Here is a 21771-nt window from a genome sequence, read left to right as displayed (position 1 = left end):
TAATTTGAAAAGACAACAATAAAATTCGTTTTTCAATCTACTTTATTGTTATTTTATGTTTACACGTGATTATTACAATGTTTAATTATTCCAAATTTTCTGGTTTTCTTTAACATAGTCAGTCATATGTAGCACTCGTATTCGTCTGCTGCTCTGGAAGGAATGAGATCACGTGGAGTTCCAGATTATGATTGCCGAGTCTCGATCAAAGCTTTTTCCGGTGCAGAACGGCAAAGAAGACGAGGATAAAGACTATGGATAATTCGGCTACATTCGGCAAAACTTTGTTCACATGAAAAATTCGGCGACGAAACAAGAAAAAAAAATGAATTTTTTAGAAATTGGTAGATGTTGCTCTCAGATCGGTAGGTGGGAGAATCGTAGCCAAAGCGGTAGTCAAATCGGGAGACTTAACAAGTGTGCCAAAAATTAATTTTTGTATACAACGTTATAAGACTCACTTTTTAATCAAATATAAATGTATTTTTTGGATGGAACTAGCCCCTTTTCAACATCTTCTCAACCACAATTACTGCCAATTCTATGAAGAATACATTTTCTCCCAAATTATCTCCTCTCCTTTTTGGAAAGACTTACACTTTTCAACCAAATTAAGACATATTTTGAGAGACTTCTACTTCATTTTTAATGCATTCTCAACCAGTTTTTGCATATGTTCTTTGGACATAGGATTTTGGGCTAAAACTTATATGTTCTAGATGTGATTGAGTCCACAAATGGATGTTTAAAATTGACTTATAGCCAGGGTTGGTTAGAGTTTCTTTAACTGGATTACTTTCAATTACTTTTGGATTACTCCAATACCAAATATGCTAATAAAAGACAGAATAAACTACCGTAAATTACGGACTATAGAGCGCACCTGATTATAAGCCATACCCACCACATTTTAAGAGGATAACCACTTTTGTACTTACACAAGCCGCACCTGAATATAAGCCGCATGCGCCCACATGTAACACAATCACATAATTAACTCAAACCCGATTTTGAGTCCCACGATTGTAACTGAATATAAAGTACACAGTCCAATAACAACAGCCGGCAAATTGAACGTAAAATGATACGTTTGATGCAGACCTGCAGAGTCCGGGTCCCGTTGAAAATAATCCAAGGAAAAAAATGTATATTTCCAAAGGTAAGGGTGGGAAAAATATACATCCACTATTGTCCGCTGCGTCCACAAACACGTCTCACCTTTACTCCACTTCCCGTCAGCCCCCGTTGTTTTCGCCCCTTGTTTTTGATTCGCCCGTGGAAAACATCAGAATAAGTCTCTAAAATAAATACATTACAAAAATATACAGTTGCAAATACATATTATACATGGTTACACATATTTACAAAGAAAGACGGTACACCGAGAGAGTTTTCAAAGCTTTAATAATAGTATAATAACTTTCATCCCAAACCGTGCCTGTGAAGGGTAGCAAAACGCTACTAGCAACATGCTCGCAACACGGTAAACTAGACTGTTAAAAAAAACATACCGTACATGTAGAAATCACGGTAAACCGTCCTCATCTTCCTCCTTATAACTGACGTCATCAATGTCGTCTTCCTTCAGTATGGGAAAGAGACTTTGATATGTAGACGTCGTCTCACGCTCCCTTATTCAAAAACACGCTAGCAACACGCTCGCAAAGTAAAGTTTACGTGCAGTGTCTCTGTTTCCTTCTTTATCGGACTGCTCGATTGCATTTAGCCTGAAAGCTGCGTCCTGTGCCTTTCTATTTGCAATTTGCACAAAGCCTGCACAAAATTTAGTAATTGTATTCATATTTCGTTTTTTTTTGTCTATTATTAGCATATTTGGTATTGGAGTTATCCAAAAGTAATTGAAAGTAATCCAGTTAAAGTAACCCTACCCAACCCTGTTTGTGGACAATTTATGTTCGACACATACAGTGTTTTTGATGAGATAATAACCTATTTTTATTTTTTCCCTTGCTAGTTTTTATCTGCCCGGGGAGTCTGAAAGCTATCGGCGAACCGTCCTTTCAATTCGAAGCCGAGCAGCAGGCCGGCGCCTGGTGCAAAGATCCTCTCCAAGCGGCGGATAAAATCTACTTCATGCCTTGGACTCCCTACAGAACGGACACTCTCATGGAGTACTCGTCCCTGGACGACTTCCAAAATGGCCGTCAAAGCGTCACGTACAAGCTCCCCCACCGCGTGGACGGGACGGGCTTCGTGGTGTACGACGGCGCCGTCTTCTTCAACAAGGAACGCACCCGAAACATCGTGAAATTCGATTTGAGGACGCGCATCAAAAGCGGCGAGGCCATTATCAACAATGCGAACTATCACGACACCTCGCCGTACAAGTGGGGGGGAAAGACGGACATCGATCTGGCGGTGGACGAAAACGGTCTCTGGGTGGTCTACGCCACCGAGCAAAACAACGGCATGATGGTGGTGAGCCAATTGAACCCGTATACCTTGCGTTTCGAGGCCACCTGGGACACGGCGTACGACAAACGCTCGGCCTCCAACGCCTTCATGGCGTGCGGCGTCCTCTACGTGGTGCGTTCCACTTACGAAGACAACGAGAGCGAAGTTAGCAAAAGCGCCGTGGACTATGCCTACAACACCAAGCAGAACCGCGGGGAGTACCTGGACGTGGACTTTCCCAACCGCTACCAGTACATCGCCTCTGTGGATTATAATCCTCGAGATAACCAGCTCTACGTGTGGAATAATTTTTACGTGCTGAGGTACAACCTGGAGTTCGGCCCACCCGATCCCGCTCACGGTAAGATTGCCTACTTTTTAAAAAATTCTATCCTGTAGACCAGGGGTGTCAAACTCATGGGACAACACATTATATGTATTTACATATACAGTGGAACCTCGGTTCTCGACCATAATCCATTCCAGAACCCTGTTGGAAAACCGATTTGTTCGATCACCAAAATAATTTTTCCCATTAAAAATAATGTAAATCGTTTTAATCCATTCCAACACCCTAAATGTTTACTTTGAATGTTTAACGTAAAGCTAACCCAGGCTAATAGTACGTTCGCGTTATCGTAATCTTCCAAACGTTTATACTTGTCTATGGTACCTCAGCCATAATACCTAATTGACATTGATAGCTGTCTATAGTGCCCTAGATAAATTGCATCTTTGACATATCGGTGGGGGCGGCAGTGGTTCAGGAGGTAGAGCGCTCGTCTTGGGATCAAGAGATCGCAGTTCGAATCCAAGCTCCTCCGTGTTACATGTCGAAGTGTCCTTAGGTAAGACACTGAACCCCTAATACCCCCAATATGCAGGTTAGAGTCTTACATGGCTGCACGGCCGCTATTGGGAAATGTGAAGCAAGTCAAGACGCTTTGGGAAGTCTTGACTTGAAAAGCGCTATATAAATGCAGATCATTTCATTTCATTTCATATATAACAGTCAATGGCAGCACAGCTAAAACACAGCTTTGATAGTCTTTAGCAGCAATTGACTTAAGCTTTGTTATTTATAGTTTAACAATTTGATATTATATTTTAATAGATTAAATGCCATAATGGGCTACAAAACCGTATTTCAACACGTTCAGTGCAATTGGCAGAAGTCATACCTTTATTTTGAAAATTGTTAAACTGGCATATACCGTAAATTCCGGACTATAAAGCGCACCTGATTATAAGCGGCACCCACCACATTTTAAGAGGATAACCGCTTCTGTACTTACACAAGCTGCACCTGCATATAAGCCGCATGCACCCACATTAAGACATGTAACACATTCACGAAATTAACCCAAACCCGACTTTGAGTCCCGCAATTGTAACTGAGGGGGATTTTGTAAGGTTTATTGTTCTATATTCTTTATCAATTATCCATTATCCGTTATCGGTCAAATCATAATATGCTACAAAGCCAAGGGGCCGATACACTTGCTCTCAGCCAAGAGGCTGAGTCAAGGTCCTAGCCACAGATCCAAGCAGCGATCAGTGCGAATGCACCGTTCCCGGAGGTACTGCAATACCGGGCCGATGCGTGGAGTGGACAGATCAAGCTCTTATTAAACAGTCCAAAATCAATAGCCAGCAAATTGATCGTAAAATGATACTGGTACTTAAGGTTTGATGCAGACCTGCAAAGTCCGGGTCCCGTTGAAAATAATCCAAGGAAAAAAAATGTATATTTCCAAAGGTAAGGGTGGGAAAAATATATATCCACTATTGTCCGCTGCGTACACAAACACGTCTCACCTTTACTCCACTTCCCATCAGCCCCCGTTGTATTCGCCCCTTCTTTTTTGATTCGCCCGTGGAAATCATATCAGAATAAGTCTCTAAAATAAATACATTACAAAAATATACAGTTGCAAATACATATTATACATGGTTACACATATTTACAAAGAAAGACGGTACACCAAGAGAGTTTTCAAAGCTTTAATAATAATATTATAACTTTTATCCCAAACCGTGTCTGTGAAGGGTAACAAAACGCTACTAGGAAACGCTCGCAACACCAGGAAACGGGTATGTAAAAAAAAAAATACGGTGTTTGTAAAAAACATGGTAAACCGTCCTCATCTTCCTCCTTATAACTGACGTCATTAAAAAACATACCATACTTGTAAGAATCACGGTAAACCGTCCTCATTTTCTACCTTGCAGTCTTCTTCGGCGCATATATTCCACCGGTTTAAATCTTACCTTTTGTACTCGAGCGCCGCTGGCGGCTGTTAGAAAAAAATACATAAATTGGCCGCATCACTGAATAAACCGCAGGGTTGAAAGTTTGGGGTAAAAGTAGCGGCTTATAGTCCGGAATTTACAGTACGTATATTTATGTGTCCAAATCAATTTTTGACTTGTATCTCTGTCAATTTGGCTCAAATACAGCCTTTTTATTTTCTGCATTATAAAGCTTTGAGGTCTGGGATTGGGAGCTACTGTTGTAAACAACACCTTGGAGCTAGCCATCCTAATGAACGGGTCTCCTAGGAACTTAGCATGTAGGCATTCCCTGATTGATGCCTCAAACTCAAGGGATTTTTTTGCTAGTCTGTTTTGTTTTCAATGCGATCGGCTTTGGAAACGTACGTGCCCAGACAGGTGCTAAGTCCGGCCCGGGGCAAGGTTAGACCCGGCTGGAAATCCAAACCTCTACTTGAAGTCCAAAACAGCTGTTACCGAGCCGTCCGGCGAAAGAACCTCGCCTAAGAATAAAATGGCTGCCCTTGACATTTGTCAGCGTAGTCCTAAACACGTGTCGGAAATTTTTCACAGATTAACGCAGGGTTTAGAAATCAGTTTTGTCCCTTTGGGTATTAATATGATTAAAAAAATACCTGAGACCCAATGTTCCCGGTAATTTTCTACGGAGCATTCACACAAAGTCGGTGAGCAACGCTTGAAACAACAGTGAGCAACCATAATCCCAAGTGTGGCAACTAAATCATTATCAAACATGTCCAAAACTTGACATCACGAGTTTCCGGCAATGCAAAATTATTTTTCTCTTTTGAATGAATTGACTCATGTACTATTGCAAAGGTTGTACGGCCTACAAACGTCGTTTGTTCTTACAATTCTTTCACAAGATATCCATTTCTTTTTATTTCCTGATATATTTTGTCGCATGATATTAACATTTTTGGGGGCTTATTTAGTCGGTTGTAAGATACAGAACTTTTTTCTACTTTTTTGTTACTTTTTAATTTTTGTTCTCTATTTACTTTTTTCCTACATTTCTTTCTTTTCTTTTTTTCTGGCTTTTTTTCTAAATGTTTCCTTCTTTTTTTTCTCTTCCTTTTCTTTCTTTTTTTCTCGGCTTTTCACTACTTTTTCATTTTGGTATTTTTTTCTTTTTTGTTCAATTCCCCCCTTCCTTTATGTCATGTTGTGCATAATTTTACATATCATTTGGTCATGTTGGTATTGAAGAAGGAAAAACAACCTGAAAAGCCGTTTAGGACTCGAAAGAGCCGGTTCCTTTTAGTGAGCCGAGCCGAAAAAGCCGGTTCTCTACTAACTTTACTCAACTTTGTTCTACTTCGACTCGACTTCAAAATACCGCATTTAGGACACAACGTCAGGGGAACCCGTGTATTTTTACTTTCATGCACTGTAACTTTGACTTAAGTCGCTTCTTAATTAGTAATTTTGAGCCCTGATTTTTGTGCGCTGGCTAGATTTTCTTGTGCGCTGAGAATGTTTAATGAATAGAATAGAATATACCTTTATTGTCATTGTTACAACCTGGTATATATTATGACAACGAAATTGGACGTGGCACTCCAGTTCCACATTTTACAGTGAGGATAAGGAAAACAAAGAGATAAAGGAACAAAAAATATGTCTATAATGTCCTTGTTGCATAGGCTTTGTTTTCCTCCGGAGGGGGAGTGTATGAGGGGGTGAGGGACAGACAGAGATGGCCGGATCCATTTAGATGTTTGATCTTACTGTACACACGGTCCAGTGTTTTTTCCCTAATTGCTCAGTCCATGTATTGAATGAATTTGGGAAGTACAGTCCTTGAGCATGCCTGATTAAAGTCACCGGCGACGATAAAAGCTCCGTCGGGGTGTGCAAGCTGCTGTTTATTGATAGCAGCGGGCAGGAGATTTAGCGCTATGCTAACGTTAGCATCCGGTGGAACGTAAACAGCAATCACAATGGCCAGTTAGCTCTCTCGTATGAATGAATGAATAAATGAATGAATAAATGAATGAATAAATGAATGAATAAATGAATGAATAAATGAATGAATAAATGAATGAATAAATGAATTAATTAATTCCAAATTGTATGAATTAATTACAATATTTATTTGTACTGAAACGTAGCTATACAAAGTTATAAAACCCCATAATTGTAGGTATATGTTATGAACCTCCATTGTTGTAGTTTTCTTGTAATGCCTCGTTATCGTAGTTACAATAAATAAATAAATATAAGCTCTTGTCATTGCAGCTTCATTTAATAAACCCTGCAATTGTAATATTTATAAGTTAAAATTCCCGTTATTGTCATCATAAGAATCTTAAAAAAACCCATCATTGTAGTACTAATGAGTTTAAAACCCCAGCCAAGATAGTTATAACAAAGTAATAAACCCCATCATCGTAGTTTGAAGTGATAAAACATGTCATCGTAGTGTTGGGAATTAAACTATTAAAATGTAACGTTTACCAAATTATTCAAATTAGTTATCTGACTCCATTAACCAAACATAACCTTCATTCACCCAACAATGCATGCTCTTTTCTTTCCGGGAAAATATGGGCAAGAGACCGGCATTTCCACACGGGGGCAGATTTATTTTCTTAACGTATTTAACTAAGTGAATTCCATCGAATTAGCCGAATTATTGTCGCTCGAGCCTCCTTTTCAATTGTCCCTCGCGATCGATCTTCTTTCTCCTTCTGCCCACGTCTTTTTCCCAAGCTGACTCCTCCCACGGGCGTACCGACTCCTCCCATGGGCGTGCCGACCCCTACCATGGGGCGGGCCAGGTGCCAGCTTCGCCACCTCCTCGCCGAAAGGCGTCGCGATGTCTAAAGAAACTCATATCAGCAAAGCGCTTATCAAAACAATGCCTGATGTCCTTGTGCGTCTGGCTTTCTCCGTCATATCCCTGTTATCAACAGAACCAAACAAAACATTCACATTCGGAACGGAGCGACCTGTCATTGACCTTAAGCCTCCTCTGTGAATAATCTTCATTGCATCCAATAAATGGAACTTGTATTAAATTGTATAAAATCCCTTATAGTCAAATAAAGAAAATATATCACCTTAGTATTTCTAAGTTAGAAATCCTTTCATTGTAGACATAACAAAGTTATCAACCCCCGTCATCGTAGTATCAGTTATACACTCCTGTCATTATAGTTTCAAGCTATAAACCCTGTCATCTTATTTATAACTAAGTTACAAACTTTATAACTTACACACCCTTGTCAGCATACTCATAAGTTATAAAACCCTGTCAGCTTAATTTCACATGTCATTAATAGTCATCTTAGTTTCAAGTTTTATACCCCTGCTGTTGTAGTAGCTATACATTATGAACCCCGTTTAGTTGTTGTTTGTTTTTCTTAACTTCTTTATACAACATCATAATTTGTAATAGAATACATCAAAGCAAGTGAGCCGTTTGAGAGACGGCTCTCTTTAACGAGTCGAGCCGAAAAAGCCGGTTCTCTAAAAAGAGACGGACTTCCTTTCACTACACAACCACCACATGAAATCCGATGTTTTTTAAGACCACATGTTTTTCAAATTTACACACTCAACCCGCCTGTTGTTTTCAGATCAGAATGAGTTTTAATTCAGGTTCGGCCATTGCGACTTGATGATTGTAACTGAAGAAAATTTAAAACTATGTTGTAATGTAGGCCTACCACTCTGCTTTCGCTTTGTTCACATGTGATCGAAATGATGCATGATGGGAAAACCCCAGGCGGCAGACGCATGCGCAGAGTAGGATCAAACCGCTCGCTTCGTTTGCAACGAAAAGAACAATACCGAGATAGAGGCTACCGCGGCGAACTCGTTTGACTTGATTGATTTGCCGTTTGTTGATAGTCGGTGTATACCAGATGGTACCCATAATTGACAAATTTGCGTTTTTCCGTACGGATTTTCTTGTACGTCGTACACGTCTTAAAATGCATGATAAACATACTTTGTACGGCAAAAACATACAGGTTGACAGGTATGGAAATACTCAGGGATCAGAATTTTTCACTTTTTCTCTTGCGTAGCAAACAAATTCAAAATCCGACTGTCTCACTCTTTCCTTTATTGCTCTGGCGCACCCTGGCGGCCGTTAGAAAAATTGGCCGCATTGTCGCACAAGCTGCTGGGACTGAACTGCATTTGAACTTATCTTGCAGTATTTACCAAAAAATCAGTTATGTGGGCAAATTATTTTAATCTTCTAAAAATGTTACTTAAACGATAAATATAAGCATGGTTTTGGACAAGTAAATTGCCTAAAACCCAGTTGTTTTTTGGTTTGTTTTTTTTTTTTTGGGGGGGGGAAGGCTTACGCCCTGGTTTATTCCTGGACGCTGGCTATTTCAGCTGAAAATGAAAATCTCCATTCTGATCCCTGAATACTGAAAGCCTGCCATCTTCGTTTTATGTTATTATGTCCCGTCACCGTTATGTTATGAACACCCGTTTTCGAAGATATAAATGGCAAAATCCCTGTCAACAAAAAATGAATAAATTGCATAAAATACAGGTACTCCTGCTCTCAAAATACATGTCCTATTGCCTATAAACTATATTTTTATACCTGGGAAGAGGAATGATCCCACATTTGTTTATAAACTTGACAAGTTATATTCCTCTTTTTCTTTTAAATTGGTGTCGTATTTTGTGCAAACTTGGTTGTAGACATTTGCGTGGGTCGATGATCGGGGAGAATGGTCCGAGACCATCATCAAGACGTCCAAAAACTCGTCCTCCAACGCCGCCGACGTTGATGTGTAAATCACGGGTGCTCCGTCAAATCTTTCACACTTGGATCGACGCGATAGACAACATATTTTCTCTGGGGCCGGACGAGTAGATTAGAGAGAAAGAAAAAGAGAGAAAGGAATAAGAAAAAGGGAGGGATAGAAAAAGAGAGTGTTAGGACAAGGAGAGAGAGAGAGATAGAGAGAGAGAGATCAAAAAGAATAATAGAAAGAGAAAAATAGGAGAGAAAAGAGAAAGAGTAAAAAGGAAATCAAAAGAGAAACGAGAGAGAGAAAATGAAAAAAGGGAGAGCAAAATAAGGTAAAACACCGAGAGAGAGAAAGAAAAAGAGAGAAAGAAATTAGAAAAAGAAAAAGGGAGTGATAGAAAAAGAGTGTGGGACAAGGAGAAAGAGAGAGAGAGAGAGAGAGAGAGAGAGAGAGAGAGAGAGAGAGAGAGAGAGAGAGAGAAAAGACAGGGAGTGAACATGAAGAACAAAAGAGATAAACAGAGGAATAGTGAGAGTGGGGAAATAAAGAGAAAAAAAGAAATCCAAAGAGAAATAGAAAGAGATAAAGAGAAGAAGAGAAAAGAGAAAGAGAGAAGGGAAATCAAAAGAGAGAAGCGAGAGAGAGAAAAGGAAACAAAGGAAGTTAGAGCAAAATATGGTAAAAACACACAGAGAGAAAGAGCCAAAAAAGAAGAAAAGAGAGACAGAGGGAGTGAAAGAGAGGGAGAGAAAGAGAGAACGAAATACAGAGTCTATGTGAGAGGCACCTAGCTTTGGCAGCAGCTCGTTTTTCTCTTGCGCTTCTCTCAGAAAAGGGGCTGTAGTGAACTTTTGAACCATAAGGAGCAAATAAGTCTCAGAAATTCTTCCTATGACTTCCATTCGTCTCCATATCCAACAGCTTCATATGCCGCTTGCGTGGAACAGGAAAGGGGGCGTCACACACAATGCGTTGTTTGCGGAAGCGCTCATGGAACGCTGTAGCGTATTTAGCAATTGTATTTATTGTGCTACTGGAAGCTGAAAGGAATTGTCCCCTTTCTTATTAATTCATCTTAAAACCTCACATTCGCTCCATTGAATGAATGAATGAATGAATGAAAACTTTATTCGAACATTAAATTAAAAACAGAACAAAAACAATAACTCAACATCAAAATAATATTACATAATATGTTCGAAAAGGGGTAGTCACAATGGTGTAATGATTTCAATGCTACCCGGAAGAACATGGGAACCGCGAGAGAATTGATGATTCATAAACCGAAGGTTTTACCATTGTGTTTTCTTTTTTAATCAATACTTATACAAACCACAACCTAACTTGTAGGCTTGTTTGAGTTGTAAGGCAGTGTTGTGACAAATAATGATCCGTGACCTTGCAATCAAGTTGCAAGTTATAATCAATCTGCCGTCATCTTAGTTATGATATAAACCCCCATGCTCGCAGTTACTGTAAATTCCGGACTATAGAGGGCACCTGATTGTAAGCCGCACCCACCACATTTTAAGAGGAAAACGATTTTGTACATACACAAGCCGCACCTGTATATAAGCCGCATGCGCCCACATTTAAAACATGTAACACAAACACAAAATCAACCCAAACCCGACTTCAAGTCCCGCGATTGAAACTATATGTCCTTCATTAAAGTCCAGAGTCCAAAAATCACAGCCGGAAAATGATACCGGTACTTAAGGTTTGATGCAGACCTGCAGAGTCCAGGTCCCGTTGAAAGTAATCCAAGGAAAAAAGCGTATATTTCCAAAGGTAAGGGTGGGAAAAATATATCAGATGAACACATTTACTCTCGCAACTCCTTTTTCTTTAATCAACTTTTTACCCCCTCTTCTTTCCTTGTCTGTCCCTCACCTTTAGCGGTCCCTACTTAAACTCGGCACCCCGCGTTTGTTCCGCCCCTTATTTTTCGTTCACCCGTAAAAAACATCAGAATAAGTGCCTAAAATAAATACAAATAAATACATTACAAAAATATACAGTTGCAAATACACATTATACATGGGTTACGCATATTTACAAAGAAAGAAGGTACACCGAGAGAGTTTACAATAATAACAATATAGCTTTGACAGGGCAGTGAATGGGAGCAACACTCGAGCGCCGCTGGCGGCTGTTAGAAAAAGTACATAAATTGGCCGCATCACTGAATATGCCGCAGGGTTGAAAGTTAGGGAAAAAAGTAACGGCTTATTGTCCGGAATTTACGGTAAGTACCTGTCAACCTGTGCGGTTTTGCCGTACAAAGTATGTTTATTATGCATTTTAAGACGTGTACGACGTACAAGGAAATCTGTACGGAAAAACGCAAATTTGTCAATTATGGGTACCATCTGGTATACACCGACGATCACGAAACGGCAAATCAATCAAGTCAAACGAGTTCGCCGCGGAAGCCTCTATCTCTGTATCGTTATTTTTCGTTGCAAACGAAGCGAGCGGTTTGATGTAGTGAAAGGAAGTCCGTCTCTTTTTAGAGAACCGGCTTTTTCGGCTCAACTCATTGAAGAGAGCCGGCTCTCAAACGGCTCACTTGCTTTGTTGCATTATATTACGAATCATTATTGTTGTATAAAGAAGTTAAGACAAAAAGGAAGTATAAAGGGAGTAAATGAAAAAAGACAGGTTTGTGGTTACCCCATTAATCAGTATATCACCAACAAGATATACGTTTGGGGCGGCAGTAGCTCAGGAGGTAGAGCACCCGTCTTGGGATCAAGGGATCCCAGTTCGAACCCCGGCTCGTCCGTGTTACATGTCGAAGTGTCCTTGGGTAAGACACTGAACCCCTAATACCCCCAATAAGCAGGTTAGCGTCTTGGCTGCACGGCCGCTATTGGGAAATGTGAAGCACACTGTAAAGCGCTTTGGGAAGTCTTGACTTGAAAAGCGCTATATAAATGCAGATCATTTCATTTCAACAATAATTTAATGCATAAAATGAATTCCTAATTTAAATAAGAAAATGTATTATTCTACTTAAAATCTCACAAGAAAATGTTCATTAACGATATATATGATATAAGGAAACACATGTACAATATAACATGTTAAACTACATAAATAAACACGTTTGAAAAAAAAATATGGTGTAAGATTATTTAGGCATGGAGCCGTGGAGGTTGACAGGTATGCAGTAATAAACTCCCGTGAACCCAAAAAAAAAATCCAAAATGAATACATGTATGTATATGTATTAATACTTTCAAACAAAAGCAAATGCATGTCCCACATACACTTAAATACCCAATGGAGGATTTATTTAAATTCCACGAGTTATATTTCTCAATTTTTTTTTATATCCGTGTTGTGTTTTTTGGAAACACCGAAAAGACATTTGTGTCGGTCGATGATTGGCGGGGAGAATCGTCGAAACGATCATCAAGACTTTAAAAAAAACTGTCCTCCCTCGCAGTAATTGACGGGTGCTCCATCAAATGTGTTATGCTCGACCTGGCTCGTCGCTTCTAAGTAACATAATTGTCCATGTGACACAACTGGTTGGGAATAAATGATATTTACAAGGCTAATTATGAATCTAACGACGATATTAAAGCCAGAGACAAACGATGTGCTGAATATTTTAATCATTAACACGTGGAAGATAACTCTACCATAATAACACTACCGCTGATGCCTTAGACTACTGCTTTTTTCCCCTTATAACATGTAGAGTACCATAAATTCCGGACTATAGAGCGCACCTGATTATAAGCCGCACCCACCACATTTCAAGAGGAAAACCGATTTTGAACTTAGACAAGCCGCACCTGTATACAAGCCGCATGCGCCCACATCCTTCATCAAAGTACACAGTCCAAAAATCACAGCCGGCTAAACGAACGTGAAATGGTACCGGTACTTAAGGTTTGATGCAGACCGGCAGAGTCCGGTTCCCGTTGAAAGTAATCCAAAGAAAAAAGTGTATATTTCCAAAGGTAAGGGTGGGTAAAATATATATCCACTATTGTCTGCCGTGTCCACAAACACTCACCTTTACCGGTCCCCACTTCCGGTCAGCCCGCGTTTGTTACGCCCCTTCTTTTTAATTCGCCCAAGTGTCCAAAATAAATACAAATAAATACATTACAAAAATATACAGTTGCAAATACATTTTATACATGCTCACACATATTTACAAAAAAAGACGGTACACCGAGAGAGTTTTCATAGCTTTAATAATAATAATATAACTTTCATCCCAAACGGTGCCTGTGACAGGGCAGTTAATGGTAGCAACACGCTAACAACACGCTCGCAACACAGTAAACGGGTCTGTTAAAAAAACATACCGTACTTGTAAAAATCACGGTAAACCATCCTCATCTTCCTCCTTACAACTGAAGCCATCAAAGTCGTCTTCCTGAGTGTCTGAAAGAAACAGTGTCAAATAGACGTCGTCCCACGCTCCCGCAGCCTCACTCGCGCTGTCACTGTCGCTGGTGTACCCTCCTCTCCGTCACAGCTTTTCGAAACCCGTTGGTGATGGTGGATTTTTTGATGCTGCCCCACGCTGTCAGGATCCACTGGCAGACTTGCGAAAAAGTTGCCTTTCGCATGCGGCCAGTTTTAGTCAAAGATTTCTCGCCGCTAGTCAAGCCAAGAAGTCGCAGTCTTCCTCGGCGCATATATTCCACCGGTCTAAATCTTACCTTTTGTACTCGAGCGCCGCTGGCGGCCGTTAGAAAAATGACATAAATTGGCCGCATCACTGAATATGCCGCAGGGTTGAACGTTTGGGGAAAAAGTAGCGGCTTATAGTCCGGAATTTACGGTAATTGCTTTATATTCCCTTTATTCAATTCCAAATCTAATTCGGTGATTACCGATTCGGCCATTAGGTGGTGCTCACGGTTTCCTATCCCAAATAATTCGACATAGACTCATATCTTGTCAAGAATTTATTGTGAAGGAAGCAACATTTCATTTTATTTTAGCTTTAAAATATCGATTTTTCAGTTCGTTGATATAGATCAGGGGTGTCAAACTCATTTTAACTCGGGGGCCACACGATAGAAACAAACATTCTGTCGGGGGCCGGACTAATAGATTAAAGAGAAAGAAGAAGAGGGATAAATAAAAGAGAAAGAGGGAGGGAAAAGGAGAGAGGGCGGGACAAAGAAAGAAAAAGAGAGAGAGGGAGAGAGCGTGAGAAACAAAAGATAAAAAGTCGTGAGAGAGGGGGAAAAGAAAGAGTGAGGAAGAAAGAAATCCAAAGAGAAATGGAAAGACAGAAGGAGAGAAAGAAGAAAAGAAAGCGCAAAGGGTAGGAAGAGAGAAAGAGAAAAGAGAGAAAAGGAAAAAAGGAAGTTAAAAGACACAGAGAGAGAAAGAGACAAAGAGCAACAAAGGAAGAGAAAAAGAGAGACACAGAGAGTGAAAGAGACAGACAGAGGGTGGGAGAAAAAGGGGGAAAAGAGAAAGAGAGAGAGAAAGAGAAATAAATACAAGTACACTGTCTTTGTTCGAGGCACCTGGCTTTGGCAACATCAAGTTGACATATTTCAACCTGCAGCTTGTTTTCCTCTTGCGCTTCTCTAAGTGTGGTCTCGCGGGCCAGATTCAATCCCTTAGCGGGCCTCATCTGGCCCGCAGGCCGCCAGTTTGACACCTGCGATACAGATAATGATTGAACAGTCGGAACACACAGATAAACAATGCATGTGTTTGATACTAACAAAGTTTTTTTTACATGAGGAACATTTAATCACCCCAAAAAAATAAAGGACATTGTTGACACAGGAACGGGGAAATACATTTTTCAGCCACAATGAAATAACTGATTCATAAACCTGGTTAAGACAATCAACTCATTTAAATGAGCAAGAGATATTTTCATCACGTGTCAGAAATTAAATATGATTTCCCTCTGCACCAAAAACTATTTGTTGGGGAATCCTTTCTTGCCTATCTTCAGGTCAAACAAAGCAGAACTGGAAATTAGGTTTCGATCAAAGCCCTGCCAACTGGCCGACTGAGAAAGCGAGCCAGAAAGAAAAGCATTAGATACAGCAAGATGTAGAGTAACGCAGAGCATGTGTCTGCTTACAATGCAGTGTGAACAATGCATTGGACATGAATTGGCATCGAAGATCTCAAATGCTGGCCAAACAGGTGAATTTTGGCTGCTTTCGCCCTCCCACAACCCCCCAACCCACAACTCTTGTGCAGGCCAGACCCACCCACTCCAGAACAGACATGGCCAGGAAAACCAATATCAATCTTTAGAATATTTGTGTTGTGTTTTCGCTCTTTTGAACTTCTATTGGACCACTGCCTGCTTTTTAATCAGTAAGTGTAAAAAGGGCACCGTATTTTCCGCACTATAAGGCGCACCTAAAAGCCTTTATTTTTATCAAAAGTTGACCATGCGCCTTATAATACAGTGCGCCTTATATATGGATCAATAGGAAGTCGCAAAGTCTTGCAACTAAGGCAAGCAGCCGCCGACTAGATTTTCCCCCGAAGTAGCCTGCGATGTATGCTGGGATTTATATACCGGCGTTTCATTTCCTAACCAATGTGTCAATCATCATTTGAATCAGTCACTATTGGCTAAAGTTATGCGGAGGTAAAGGGGCGGATCCTTTTTATCATTTACAGGCTCGCATAGGCTAAAGGCGCGAAACAAAGCCTGCAATTGGCCGAAAAAGATGAATGTGAATCGCACGTTGGGTTGCACTACGGCATAGAGAAACTATATTTACTATTCTGTATTTGTAAATATTTTACTCTCCCGGATTTACTACACTCGCGGTTGTAAGAAGACCATGGTTACGTATCATTATTGAACGTGATGGCTGCAAGAGAACTTAGGTGAGCTATGCGGCTTTATATTTTCCCGGTATCTTGTTTTAGAAAGATCTTGATGTTTCTGTGATGAGTCTATTTTTAAACTAAATTCAATTCAAAGTGTTTATTGTCATATGCACAGTAAAGAACCCCGTTTCCCTGCACAGTAAAATTCTTACTTTGCTGTCCACACAGTTGCCAGCAAAAAATAAAATGGAAACTAAGAAATCTTTGTTTGGTGACATCGTACGGACACCGCATCCGCACGTGTCTGAGACATGTATTTGCTTCTTTGCATGCTTTCGGAATGTTAAGGGGATAATAAGTTGGATTGAACTATCTGACTGTTTTGTCAACGTTCCCATTGTAGCGCCTTATAATCCGGTGCGCCTTATGTATGGAAAATATAGAACCAAAAACTATTTTTCGGGGGTGCGCCCTGTAACCCGGTGCGCCTTATAGTGCGGAAAATACGGTATCTTTTTTTATTGCATTTTGACACTATTGGGTTTCCCATAGAGCACCGTTTCCCCCTTTTTTTCCGGCGATCGTCAGACGCCCAATTAGACGCTCGGACGGTTTTCAAACGGAAACTTCTCTGTCGGGATTACAAGCAGAGGACGTCCACCGGAATTGGACGCAAACGAGTCATTAGGTTCCCAGCCGGACTTATAATCATGCATACATGTTACGTCAAATTAAATCGGATTCCTTCAACCGGGATGATTAAATTGATTTAAATGCGCTTATCCTGACCGGAAACTCACAAGGCGGCTCTTCCGTGGGTGTTTTATTCTTACGGTGTGCCGTGAAAATGTTAGAAAAATCTATTTATATTCTTGAAAAACTTTATTTGTTGTGCGAATGGGACACAGGTGAGCGTGGGTTGCGTTTTTTATTGCTCCTGTGTGTTAAATTGTGAATTAACAGCCTATAAAAGTCGCTTCGTGCCCACGCAAATCAAGTTGCGGCCTTTACTTGTGAGAATGTCAATACAATTCCATACTGAGTTGTAGTCAGGGTTGGGTAGGGTTACTCTAACTGGATTACTTTCAATTACCTTTGGATTACTCCAATACCAAATATGCTAATAAAAGACAGAAGAAGCTAAATATGAATAAAATGACTAAATTTTGTGCAGGCTTGGGGAGTAACGGAATACATGGAACGGCAAAAATGATATTTGGATTTATTTTCATTTTGTTTCTGTCGCATTTGATGTTCGTTTTGCCGCATATCAAAGAGATCAAAGCCAGGAGAGAAAGCTTACCACTTGACAGTATTGTAAAAAGCATATAGCAAAAATATAATTATAAAATGAAATAAAAAAAACAATAAAATAATAATGGTAAATCATAACAATATCATCATATAAAACAATAAAATAGTCAAAAAGAAATAATAGAATGCTATAATATAAATACAAGCTTATAGTAACAATATACATAGAGAGGAAATAAACGTACAATAATAAAAATAAAAAATAACAATAATATATCTCATCTCATCTCATTAGATGCACCGCTTATCCTCAGTAGGGTCGCGGGGGTGCTGGAGCCCATCCCAGCAATCATCGGGCAGTGGGCAGGGGACACCCTGAACTGTGAACTGGTTGCGAGCCAATCGCAGGGACAATAATACATATATATATATATATATATATATATATATATATATATATCCCTTAGCGGGCCTGATCTGGCCCGCTGGCCGCCTGTTTGACACCTGTGTGTTAGCGCAACTTCTAGCCTAAATGCTAATTTGTATTTGACGATCGGGACGATCGGAGACAAATTCACGACACGGTCTATACCTGCGCCGCACCGCGGGTGCCGTTCGGTCGCTCCCGCGAGCGAGCCCCTAACCCGCAGCACGGATACTTTCGGCCGCGATACTCACAACACCGCGTCTCCCGCCCAGGCCGCGATGGCTCTACATGGCGCTACACGGCCCTCGACGGCGGCCGCGGGGGGAAAGGGGTAGCTGGGGGGACCTGTGGGGTTAAGGGGGGGCGGTGAGGCGGAAGCTTGTGCACAATTTAAATTAGCGTAGACATATCCTCACCATGTAAATTGCAATCAGAAAGGCACATGACGCAGCTTTCAAGCTAAAAGGAATCGAGCAGTCCGATAAAGAAGGAAACAGAGCTACTGCACGTAAACTTTACCTTGCGTGTGTGTTGCTAGCGTGTTTTTGAATAGGGTAGCGTGGGACTACGTCTATATGACAAAGTCTCTTTCCCCTTACTGGGGAAGACGACTTTGATGACGTCAGTTATAAGGTGAAAGATGAAGACGGTTTCCCGTGGTTTTTTCACGTACCGTATATTTTTTTTGAACAGACCCGTATGCTGTATTCCAAGTGCGTTCCTAGTAGCGTTTTGCTACCCTTCACAGGCACGGTTTAGGATAAAAGTTATAATATTATTGTTAAAGCTTTGAAAACTCTCTCGGTGTACCGTTTTTCTTCGTAAATATGTGTAACCATGTACAATATGTATTTGCAACTGTATATTTTGGTAATATATTTATTTGAAAGACTTATTCTGATATGTTTTCCACGGGCGAAAACAACGGGGGCTGACGGGAAGTGGAGTAAAGGTGAGACGTGTTTGTGGACGCAGCGGACAATAGTGGATATATATTTTTCCCACCCTTACCTTTGGAAATATACCTTTTTTTTTCCTTGGATTATTTTCTATGGGACCCGGACTCTGCAGGTCTGGATCAAACTTTAAGTACCGGTATCATTTACCGTTCATTTTGCCGGCTGTGGTTTTTGGACTGTTTACTCTATATTGAGTCACAATCGCGGGACTCAAAATTGGGTTTGGGTTAATTTTGTGATTGTGTTACATGTTTTTATGCGGGCGCATGCGGCTTATGTACAGGTGCGGCTTGTGTAAGTACAAAAGCGGTTATCCTCTTAAAATGTGGTGGGTGCGGCTTATAATCAGGTGCGCTCTATAGTCCGGAATTTACGGTAAGCACAAATACCTGGTATTGGTACTCGCAAAATGTGTTCGAATAATAGATTCATTATTCTTTGAATGTAAAATGTTATCAAGAAAAATCCATTCTACTCCGTCGATCGTATTCTGCTATTTTTTCAGTACTTTGACTCGATTCTTGGCCCGAAAGGAGTCCTATTTGGAGATAATAGATGTGAAACGAAAACATTTGATGAATATAAAGCTGTCCTCGTCTCCGGCAGCGCTCGTACCGCACTCCTACTTGAAGGTTTCAGGGCCGACACTCAGAATTGAAAGACTTCTCATCACGTCTGCTCAAGCAGGCGAGCGTTTTTAAAACAAGACATTTGATTGTTTGCCTCATCTCCTCCGACGTTTTCTCCCTCGCCAACATCCTGTCAGACACGCCATCCGATGTGTAGCGAGGTGTAAAATCAGACTTTTGCTTTGTTTCTCCATCTTGTCTTCTTCTCAGCCGTCACATCTTCTTGTTTGGCATTTTTGACAACGATAATACCTTTTCTGTTCTCTTTTCCCTGTACAATAAGCCACTTCCGTTGCATTAAAATAAAAAAATTAAAAAAGATAGACAAACTGCACTAGACTTATCTCGGGATAAGCCGCAACCATTGTATTTAAATTGACCAATATATATATATCTCATCTATTCTCATTAGCTGCACCGCTTATCCTCAGTAGGGTCGCGGGCAGGGGACACCCTGAACTGGTTGCCAGCCAGTCGCAGGGCACACAGGGACAGACAATTCACTCGCTCATTCACACCTAGGGACAATTTGGACCGGTCATCCATCCATCCATCCATTATCTGCACCGCTTATCCTCAGTAGGGTCGCAGGGGTGCTGGAGCCCACCCCAGCCATCTCCGGGCAGTGGGCAGGGGACACCCTGAACTGGTTCCCAGCCAATCGCAGGGCACACAGGGACAGACAATTCACTCGCTCATTCACACCTAGGGACAATTTGGACCAGCCAATTAACCTGACATGTATGTTTTTGGAATGTGGGAGGAAATCGGAGTGCCCGGAGGAAACCCACCCAAGCACGGGGAGAACATACTAACTCCGCACAGGAAGTCCGGTGGCTGGATTTGAACCATATATATATATATATTTATATATATATATATATATATATATATATATATATATATATATATATATATATAGATACACAGTGTTCTGGTTTGCCTGCGACCCTGCGTCCTAGACGCATCATTTTTGCTGGGTACGCATAGTCTCAAATCAACGTGTGTCCCCAGGACGTAACGTTTTTGACACCAAATTGTCATTATTACCCGATTACTTTTTTTTTTTTTAACAAAGATTTACCGCACTCCAAACTTTTCGTCCGGCAGATCCGCCATTGTTGTTTTGGTCTCGCGCCGATCTCGGCAAACGAGATCTCGTTGCTTCGAGATGACGTCATTGTTTTTGTGGTTATCGAGTGAAAGAGAAGTATGCCTCCGAAAAAACAATTGGTATTAGGTGCAAATCAACAAAAATTTGTAATTTCTTCAGTGTTGGTAATAAGGCGAAACATAACACAGAAAGTGGTAACAACGGCAATAATTCCGGCACGAAAAAACGGCGGAGAAATTCCTCAGAAGAACGCGAAGGCAAGGAAAACACTTGTTTTGAAGCGAACGATTTGACGAAAGATAAACTAAAGAATACTCCTAGCAAGAAAAGGACATTTCTGCCAAAATGGACTTAAATATATTCCTGGTTACGCTATGTGGAGGATGACAATGGAGGCTACATGTTCTGTGATGCGTGCACCCAGGGTGACAAAAAAACTGGATCGCATAAATCATTTTGCAATACGAACTTTCAGAAAAGCACATTGGATCGGCACAACGACAATGAAAACCACCAATTAGCTATGGAAATTCCGTTGCTGCAATTAGACCTTGAGAAGGCATTACAACTGTGGCGGGACAGCAAACCACGAAGAATATATGAACTGAAAAATCTGAAGTGATTAAAACTGCATGAATATATAGACTAATATTTCAGCAATATTATTTTGTATAATTTACAATATTTTTGTGAACTGAAAAATCTGAAGTGATAACTGCTTTGTATTACCAATTAAGTGTGATGATTAAAACTGAATTCATATATAGATTTCATATATTTGTTGCCGATTTACAATTTCAACCTCGATAACACAAAATTTTGGGGACCCATAGATCTCTGTTGGGACCCATAGATTTTTGAGAATGCGAGTCCCCGGTACCCATCACTTTTCAGAGGTAAAATGAACAATATATATATATATATATATATATATATATATATAAGGTTTAAAAAGTGTTTGAGCTTGTCGTTTTCTGTTTCTGGCCTCCAATCTTAAGCCTCCATCAAATCATCCCAAAACGAGTCCTGGCGGGATTGAAGTCAATCCGGAGCTTTGGCTGTCACGCAAGCACTCTTTTAGACCTTTTCCAAATATTTAGTCGCTCGTTTCTTTTTTTATTTGAGCGTACTGCTGCAAAAGAGTTCTGTA

General features: G+C 40.5%; 1 protein-coding gene across 4 annotated transcripts in view; it reads left to right on the top strand.

The window, feature by feature from the left end:
* The window catches only part of adgrl2a (adhesion G protein-coupled receptor L2a), a 225581-nt gene that overhangs the window by 111944 nt on the left and 91866 nt on the right, over positions 1 to 21771 (top strand). For all 4 annotated transcript variants that reach the window (XM_088349001.1, XM_088349000.1, XM_088349002.1 and 1 more), the window contains one exon: positions 1976 to 2776. In XM_088349001.1, the coding sequence (XP_088205127.1) occupies positions 1976 to 2776 (801 nt within the window). The remainder of the gene's footprint in view (positions 1 to 1975; positions 2777 to 21771) is intronic.

This window comes from Urocampus carinirostris, chromosome 12 (genome assembly GCF_059441175.1).
Source record: "Urocampus carinirostris isolate Australia breed hairy pipefish chromosome 12, RoL_Ucar_1.0, whole genome shotgun sequence".
In the NCBI taxonomy this organism is placed as follows: Eukaryota; Metazoa; Chordata; class Actinopteri; order Syngnathiformes; family Syngnathidae; genus Urocampus; species Urocampus carinirostris.
Note: the sequence above shows the minus strand (reverse complement) of the source record. Positions and strands in the feature narration are given on the sequence as shown.